The sequence below is a fragment of the Oratosquilla oratoria genome, chromosome 22 (genome assembly GCF_046742065.1).
Source record: "Oratosquilla oratoria isolate Oo_2021 chromosome 22, ASM4674206v1, whole genome shotgun sequence".
Classification (NCBI taxonomy): Eukaryota; Metazoa; Arthropoda; class Malacostraca; order Stomatopoda; family Squillidae; genus Oratosquilla; species Oratosquilla oratoria.
Window position 1 is genome coordinate 32,814,070 of NC_134798.1, and position 10,000 is coordinate 32,824,069.

The 10,000-nt window shown below is 38.8% G+C and overlaps 1 protein-coding gene across 1 annotated transcript in view; it reads left to right on the forward strand.

Moving 5' to 3' along the window:
• The window catches only part of LOC143037221 (uncharacterized), a 262,402-nt gene that overhangs the window by 234,113 nt on the left and 18,289 nt on the right, over nt 1-10,000 (forward strand). The window contains exons 5-6 of the mRNA XM_076205342.1: nt 6,810-7,071; nt 8,500-8,807. Of these exons, the coding sequence (XP_076061457.1) occupies nt 6,810-7,071; nt 8,500-8,807 (570 nt within the window). The remainder of the gene's footprint in view (nt 1-6,809; nt 7,072-8,499; nt 8,808-10,000) is intronic.

The window sequence follows — 10,000 nt, forward strand, 5'->3', positions numbered from 1 at the left end:
TAACCAATCTGTGAGAGCTCGCTTCTTCTCTTCTACAACTTCTTTGTTTCCTCATCCCACCACTCACTACCCTTCCTTCTATTTCCTCCCATCCTTCTTGTTCCACACACCATCTTTGCACACTTTGTGACTCCCTCCTTGAACCATCCCCATTCCTCCTCCACTCCTAGTTCTACTCTATCCTTCACTCCCTCCCACTCCTTTCTCAGGTTCTTCTTGGGCAGTAAGAGGATGATGGGCAGAGTATTTTAGGGAGTTGCTAAATGTGAAGGAGGATAGGGAGGGAAAGGTAGTTGCAGTGGGAAGTGCTACGAAAATGGCCGTGATGAGTGAGGAAAATAAAGGAGAAATAAGGAAGGATGAAGTGAAGGCAGTTGTTAAGATGATGAGAACAGGTAAGGTACCTGGTCTGAATGGATGCTATGCAGAATGTCTGAAAAAAGGAGGTACAGTGATGGTGGACTGGCTGGTGAGGTTATTTAATGTTTGTTGGAGAGAGGGTAGAGTGCCGGAGAACTGGAGGAGTGCCTTTATAGTTCCACTCTACAAAGGAAAAAGGGATAAGTGTGAGTGCAGTAGTTTCAGAGGGATTAGCTTTTTAAGTGTAGTTGGGAAGGCTTATGGGAGGATCGTTATTGAGAGGATTAGGAGAGAAACAGAGGAAGTAATTGGTGAGGAACAGTATGGATTTAGGACCGGTAGAAGTTGCGTAGAACAGATTTTTGTGGTGGTAAGACAGATATGTGAGAAAGCTATAGGAAAAGGTAAGGATATTTTTGGGGGCTTTTATAGGTCTGGCAAAGGCTCATGACAGGGTAGACAGGAAGGCACTGTGGGAGATTTTGCAGATATGCGGGATAGGAAGAAAGCTTTTAGGAGCTGTCAGGATTTCTTATGAGAGTAGTAGAGCGTGTGTCAGGATTAGAAATGGAGAAAGTGAGTGGTTTGAAGTAAAGGCAGGATTTCGTCAAGGATGTGTTCTGTCGCCCTGGCTGTTCAACTTATACATGGATGGGGTGGTGCGAGAGGTAGTGGCAAGTGTAGTGGGTCAGGGATTGGAGATGGTTAAAGCAAATGGAGAAACGTGGGAGGTGAGCCAGCTGTTGTTTGTGGATGACACTGTGCTTGTAGCAGGATAAGAGGAGGGATTGAGGAAGTTAGTGACAGAGTTTGGGAGAGTGTGTGAAAGAAAAAAGTTGAAGATAAATGTGGGTAAAAGTAAGGTGATGAGATGTGCAAGGGGTGAAAGTGCCAGGAGACTGGAATTGAGCATTAAGGGAGAGCGACTGGAGGAAGTGGATAGTTTTAGATACTTTGTGCGAATGTGGCAGGAAAAGAAGGAGTGGAGTGGAGGTAGAATGTAGATTGAAAGAAACAAGTAAATGCCTTGGTGGATTAAAAAGCGTAATAAGAAATAGACATTTGAAAATGAATGCTAAGAGGAGATTGTATGAAGGAGTGATTGCGCCGACAGCACTGTATGGGGTGGAAAAATGGAACATAAAGAGGAAGAGAGAAGGAGTTTGAATGTATTTAAGATGAAGTGTCTGAGAAGTATGATGGGGGTTACTGGGCTGGATAGAGTGAGAAATGAGGAGGTGAGGAGGAGAACAGGGGTGGTAAGGGAGTTGGGAGATAGGGTGGATGAAAGAGTATTGAGATGGTTTGGACACATGGAAGGAATGAGTGAAGAAAGACTAGTAAAAGAGGTATGAAAGTTAGATGTGGAGGAAGTGAACATGAGGGGGCGACCTAGGATGAGACGGATGGATGTAGTGAAAGGGGTTATGGGGAAGAGGGGAATTTCTGTTGAGGAGGGACGGGAGAGGACAGAAGACAGGGGTGAATGAAGAATGGTTGTATATGGATGATGCTGTGATGCATGAGGTGGAATGGAGGGGGGATAGGGAGTGAGGTATTACGTATGAGAAAAATTTGATGCAGCCCGTTATGATTTCTCCCTGTCTTCTTCTTTTCTGCATGAGGAGACGGAGAGGGGGGGTCGCCGATTTAATGAAGCGGCCTTGCTGTGGATGTGTTGTGTCTTGAGACACTGCTTCTGACCCAGGGTAGTGTACAAGATGCAGGGATGACCTGTCATCCAGGAGGTGCCAAGATAAGAAGGAGGGTAGAGGGAGGAGGGGAGTGGAGTGTATTAGTGATGGAATGGGTGGGAGTGGTTTTATGCCTTTGTTTTTTGACCACCTCCCTTGTAAGGGGGATAAAAGCCTCTGGTATATGTATGTATATATATATATATATATATATATATATAATATATATATATACATATATATATATATGTATATATATATATGTATATATGTATGTATATATATATATTATATATATACATATATGTATGTATATATATATATTATATATATACATATATGAATATATATATATGTATATATATATACATGATTTCAAGAAATCTACAGCGACAATGGCGTTGTTGTTTATATTGGAGCTTTAATTTCTCTCGTGTAACAAGTTTCTGTGTTGGTTCCAAATAGCTGAAAAGGTGTCCAAAAGACATTAGGTGCGGTTTTCTCTTTTTTAATTCTCCTATACGTATTTCGAACTTACTCGGTCATCCTCAGGGAGGGACTAACAATAGTTGGTGATTACATGGGTTTAGATACAGGCCGTACATTGGCCGAACACTGGGAGAGGTCATTTCGTTTAGCCGTGATCCGTAGCGCTGCGTACGTGGAAGTAGCAACTTCCTTGTGGATTGTGGAAAGGGGTGTTATTGTTTGTGTTATGTGCGTCTACTGCTTGGGAGTGTGGTTGTGGGCATGAGTTGTATGTTAATGGAAGGTTTCTCGATGTGTATGTTCACTGCTTCGGCCATCTTAAGGCGAAGGGGGTCGTGAGCTTTGTAGATTATTTTAGATTTATTTCACTACCAGAGATGGTAGTAATTTGTGGACTGCCCAGGTGGTAATGCAGTCAGGTGACCATTGTCCATGAGATATATTGAAATTTGGAAATTTGTTAATCAAGGATGATTCTATTATTTTCCTTTTAATTGAATATAATTTTTGCTTCATTCCAATCTATACGGTGGCCTTCCTTGTCTACGTGTTGGAAGACAGCGGAATTTTGGTGTGCATATTTGACTGAATTTCTGTGTTCTTGCATCCTGGTATGCAAATCTCTACCTGTTTGTCCCCAATATACATCATTACAATCCGAGCATGGAAGTTTATACACACCTTGATGTATTTCTTCTCTAGGTCTTTGGTGTACATTAACTACTTTCCTAGACAAATTATTGGGAAAATAAAAAAAAAAATTAATGTCTTTATGTGGTAAAAATTGCGAAATGTCATTTAAGGACCTATTATAAGGCAATTTGATACAGTTTTTTTCCCAACCGAAATTCTTACTGGAATGGAAAGTGGATCCAAAGTGACTAGTTTTGGCTTTGCTTAGGGCTCTATTTAAGAACCAATCAGGATACCCTATTCTTTTTAATTGATTTTAATGGAGATCATAACCATCAGGAATCAATTAAAAAGAATAGGGTATCCGTATAGATTGGAATGAAGCAAAAATTATATTCAATTCAAGGTGCAGTTTTAAAAGGAAAATAATAGAATCATCCTTGATTAACAAATTTCCAAATTTCAATATATCTCATGGACAATGGTCACCTGACTGCATTACCACCTGGGCAGTCCACAAATTACTACCATCTCTGGTGAAGGCGGGTGACCTGCCCCGCAAAGCATTAGACGCTACCTGAGTCCTATCCATGTTTCTTCTTTTACTGTTTATAAGACATGCCTTTTGCTCCTCTACTCTGTATTCCACTGAAGAGGATCACAGTCCGTGATCGAAATATATGGAATCTATTTATTTCATTTCTTCTTATCCAACACAGTGGGTTTTTGTTGAAATATACATACATATATATATATATATATATATATATATATATATATATATATATATACATACAGTATATATATATATATATATATACATATATACATATATATATATATATATATACATATATATATATATATATATATATCACGTGATAACCACTGTTGAAGTAAAAAAGACCGGAGACGGGGAAGCTATATATTTCGATTGCAAGCTGCAATTCTCTTCAGTAGATACAAATTTTGAATAGTGAGTGCTATATAAGTAGCACCTTTGACATGAGAAAGGGGAACATTGAGAGAAGTCTCTCCCCTCGGCTCACTCCGCATGTGAGGTCAGGAGGCAAATGTCTTTTTAATAGGCTGGTGATAAAAAGTCCAGAAATTATATCCGGGAACCATTGCCCCTTTGAAATGTTCATATTGGGCTGGTATTCAATTATAGTAGAATCTACCATTGTCCTCTTGTATCTAGATTTATAAATAATCTCAGCTTTGTCCCAGTCTAAATAATGTTTAAATTGTTTAGCATGTTGGAAAACAGCTGAGCTTTCTTGTCCATATTTAATAGAACGTTTGTGTTCTATCATCCTAGTGTCCAAATTCCTCCTAGTCCGTCCTATGTAAACTAAGTCACAACTTTTACATGGAATCGAATAATCCCCTTGACTATGTTCTTCTTTCAACATTTGGTGGATATTTACCATCTTTTTATTAATGGTGTTTGGGTAATAATTAAATTTAATTAATTAAAAGCTTTTCTCGTGTTTCCGTTTCCTATCTGTCCTCAAATTTATCACGATGAATAATCAACACACACACACACATAAACACACACACACACATATGTATATGTGTGTGTGTGTGTGTGTGTGTGTGTGTGTGTGTGTGTGTGTGTGTGTGTGTGTGTGTGTGTGTGTGTGTGTGTGTGTGTGTGTGTGTGTGTGTGTGTGTGTGTGTGTGTGTTTTAGCCAAAATCAAAAGGTATAATTCCACTACCACCCATTTCATCCTCACCCACTCCACTCCCATTCACCACCCCTCTCTCCCTCCCTCCCTCTCTCTTTTCTTGGCTCTTCCTGGATGACAAGTCACCCGTGCATCTTGCCCATTGCCCTGGGTGAAAGGTAATCCAGCAAAGGCACAACACTTCCACAGGAAGGTCGCTCCATTTAATCTGCGACCCCCTCTACGTCTTGTGTTTATATATATATATACATATATATATATATATATATATATATATATATATATATATATATATATATATATATATATGTGTGTGTGTATGTATGTATGTATGTATGTATGTATATATGAGAGAGGCAGAGGGGAAAAAACACAAATAGAAAGAGAGTTTTTTTTTTTAACTAGTTTCGCACTATGGTGCTTTTTCAGAAGACGCACCATAGTGCGAAACTAGTTAAAGAATAAACTCTCTTTCTATTTGTGTTTTCCCCTCTGCCTCTCTCACAACCTGCCAAGATGTCATATATGTACACACACACACACATACACACACACACACACATATATATATATATATATATATATATATATGTATATATACATATATATATATATGTATATATACATATATATATATATATATATATATATATGTGTGTATATATATATATATATATACATAATACTGATGACCCACTTTCGGAGAGGAATAAGCGAAAGTATAAAGATCTGTATATTTCGATCACTAAATGTGATCCTCTTCAGCAGATGTGAATTACAGAGTAGAAAACAATGTGTATTTATACAGAAGTAGTGAGGTAAGCGGGAAGGGACGGGGGCTCAGGTCACGTGTCCGGCGTTGCATGGACCTTGGTGGCTTATGTCCACCGCTAATGTAGATGGTGACATTTTATTTATTGCAAATGATGAAATACAGTCTGGTGACCATTGACCATAAGAAATGTTATAATTTGGAAAAAAAAAATATCAAAGAGGATTCTACCATTTTTCTTCTGAAACTACATTTGGATTTGTAAATTATTTCAGCATCGTCCCAATTTATCCGATGGTTTTTGTTGGCGACATGCTGAAATACCGCGGAATTTTCCTGCCTGTATTTTACAGAGTTCTTGTGTTCTTTGACCCTGGTGGTGAGGTCTCTACCCATTTGTCCCCAATATACATCCTTGCAATCTAAACAAGGTAACTTATAAACTCCAGGAGTTGTATTACTCTTGGATCTATGATGTATATTGACAACTTTACTGAACAAGTTGTTGGGATAATTGAAGATAAAATTTACCTTTTCCTTTGGTAACAAATGAGACATGTCATTGAATGATTTATTATAAGGCAATTTTATGCATCTATTATCCCACTTATGATTCATGGCGGAATGGAAATCTGATTTGTAAAAACTAATTTTAGCCTTACTAAGAGCTTTTTGTAAAAACCACGACGGGTATCCTAATTTTGTTAGTTGACTTCTTACTGAAATTAGTTCCAATATTTAGACATGGAACTAATTTCAGTAAGAAGTTAACTAACAAAATTAGGATACCCGTCGTGGTTTTTACAAAAAGCTCTTAGTAAGGCCAAAATTAGTTTTTACAAATAAGATTCCTATTCCGCCATGAATCATAAGTGGGATAATAGATGCATAAAATTGCCTTATAAATCAATTAATGACATGTCTCATCTCTCGGAGCTGGAACTTTCAGATTGTGGTGAAGTTGGTGATCTGTGAAGATGTGCCGCAGGGAGATAATTATCTCAAATGTTCTTTGTCGTTCACCCTGCTAGCACGCAGTCTTTATTAGTCTCCATATATATCATCCAACTTCGCTATAATCATATTTTTTTCTTGCAGATTATTCCGATAATTACATTGTAACTATTGTAAATTTCGTTTCTTCTCTCTTACTTCCTCCGCTGCAGTATCCAGCATATACTCCGTGGACAAGCTGGCACCCCACATCCTAAGGGCGCCGCCTTCATTTCTGGCGCGCCTTGAACCCCTCTCGCTCACCCTCGTCAGCGAGGGTCATAGACAGAAGGCCACCAGCAATGCAGTAGAAGGTGCAGAAGAAGCCGACAAGGAGAACGGCACCCAGGAATCTTCTCTCTTCCAAAACATTCCAGAGCACCCCAATGATATTTCTCTCCTCATCGCCGACATGCTGGGAGCTCCGAAACTTCGGTAAGAGAAAGAGTGTGTATGTGTGTGTGTGTTAGTGTGTGTGTGTGTGTGTGTGTGTGTGTGTGTGTGTGTGTGTGTGTGTGTGTGTGTGTGTGTGTGTGTGTGTGTGTGTGTGTGTGTGTGTGTGTGTGTGTGTGAATGTATTAAAGCATAAAGATAGAAATGTATAGGTAGCAGTCTAAGGAAAACACCAGATGTATATTCAAGTATGAAAAGAAAGATAGTCATACACATACTCAGAAATCAATGCGAGTAGCTCCGTGGGAGAGTGATCCAAGTGCCACGGGCCACCAGACACTGATTTCGTGTTCAACCAGCCGACCTGGGCTTCTTGCATCGCCTATACTCGGTGCATCGAAAACTGGCCGTTAGGGCGGAGCACGGGGATTCCCCCTGTGTTGCCACATATAATTATTTTATAATTTTATTTTATTTTAAATTTTATTTTATAATTTTATAATGTTGCCACATATAATTATATTATAATTTTTTGTCACACACCACCACTGAGGTAAAAATCAAAGCAATGTTTTCTATACAAAGGTTTCGTTTCCTCGAGTCGTGGACATGGCATATGAGCGGGAGAGAGCGACGTTGCCACTCCATCCCTTCTCTGGCCACGCCCCCACACTGCATTCAGAAAGCATTGCATCCACACGCGCTTTCTTGTCATAGATAAATACATTATATATATGTATATATATATATATATATATATATATACACATAGAGAGAGAGAGAGAGAGAGAGAGAGAGAGAGAGAGAGAGAGAGAGAGAGAGAGAGAGAGAGAGAGAGAGAGAGAGAGAGAGAGCGGGCGGGTGGGTGGGCGAGCCGTGCGGGCCGTGTTATCTGTGGAGATGTGGCAACACCGGGAAATTCCCTAACCTCGCCTTAGCGGCCACTTCTCGTTGCGTCTACTGTAGTTGGATTCGTCTTCCTTTACCATGGTAACTTACAAGGAGACAAATCCAACTACCAGGAAACCCAGGTCGTCTAGGTGAGCACGAAATCAGGGTCTGCCATTTACGCTCACTGGAAAGACGTAGAGTGCGGAGTGATTTGATAGAGGTGTTCAAGTGGGTCAAGAACTTTAACAAAGGTGATGCAGATAAGGTCACCATATTAAGACAGCAGGGCAGGACTCTCATTAATAGATTTAAATGGGACAAACTTAGATTTAAGAAAGAAATAGGCAAGAAATTGTTTACTAGAAGAAAGGTTAAAGAATGGAATAGATTTAGTAACCAAGCGGGGGACGCTGAAACTATCGGCTGCTTAAAGAGGTTAGATAACTTTATGGATGGGGATAACAAGTGGTAATGGACATGGAACTGACTAATGTAGGCCTTATGGTCTCTTGCAGTCTCCTTCATTCATATGTTCTTATATAGACATTATAATTATTCAGAGTCCTTTCTCACACGAAGGAAACCTTATTTGCACGATGACAACTTCGGAGGGTTCCCGTTCCCGGAAGAGGAGAGCGTCCCCGCCACCCTGAGAGCAGCCGCCGTCGACGCCGCAGTCTTGGTGCCCTCGCCGCAACACACAAACAAAATCGACAGCAGTCACCCACCATACCTACTGTATGATCCAACGCAGGCTGCACTGCAGCCACAAACGGCGAATTCCCAGCCACAGCCACGCCAGCACCAGCAGGCGGAGGAAAGGGAGATGGTCAAAGTGAAGAAATGGTGGGGGAAATCGTACCGCCCTCAGTTCAAGGAAACACGAAGTGAGCATCTTTATGAAGATTACTATGATTGAAGCCATTGTTTCGATTAGTTTGATCCTCCCAACCATGTCGCTGATGGGGAAGGGGGGGGCTTCCTCTTAACCTGAATAAAATCGCCTGGTGGGAGCTACAACAGAATAAACTTGTAGGTTGTAAAACGAATCGAGAGATCACTACGTAATTATATCAATATTTGGGTTAATTTTAGTCATTTACCGGTTTGAAGTTGTACTCTTATTTGTCAAATGTAACTACTGATACCATGATATTCTGGCTTAATCATAACAATCTTAAAAGTCATATTTGCCTGTAGACGAGGGCAATTACCTTTATATATTCTCGGACTGTCGCAAGATGATGTCATTTAACTAAAGATATTCTTGTGTTTTCCAAACAATTTCACTACACAGATAAGGTGGACCACAACATGAATAGTGCCACTACCAATCGATACCACACGTGGTGGCCTGGGTTCTATCTTCACCTGGGTAATGGCATCGTCCAGCATTTGCCACAGCATTCACACAGTGCAACACAGTTCCAAAGCGTATATGACACATACCTGAACAAATTTTAGCCGGTCATAAATGAATGGCCCCTCAACCCTCCTTTAAGATAATAATAATTTTTTATAATATTAAGGCTTCCCGACAGGAGAATTTTTGATCCAGAGAGAAGTTAAATGTTTTTTTATATCAATAAAAATGAATTAATGAATAACTACATTAATAAACAAACGAATAAAAAAACAAAAAATCATCATCCTCATCATCATCATCATCATCATCATCATCATCATCATCATCATCATCATCATCATCATCATCATCATCATCATCATCATCATCATCATCATCATCATCATCATCATCATCACCACCATCATCATCATAACAACAACAACAACAACAACAGCAGCAGCAACAACAACAATAATAGTAATAATAATGATAATAATAATAATAATAATAATAATAATAATAATAATAATAATAATAATAATAATAATAATAATAATAATAATAATAATAATAATAATAATAATAATAATAATAATAATAATAATAATAATAATAATAATGATAATAATAATAACGATAATAATAATAACAATAGCAATGATAATAATGATAATATTGTTAATATTCATAATAATAATCATAATAATAATAGTAATAACAATGATGATAATA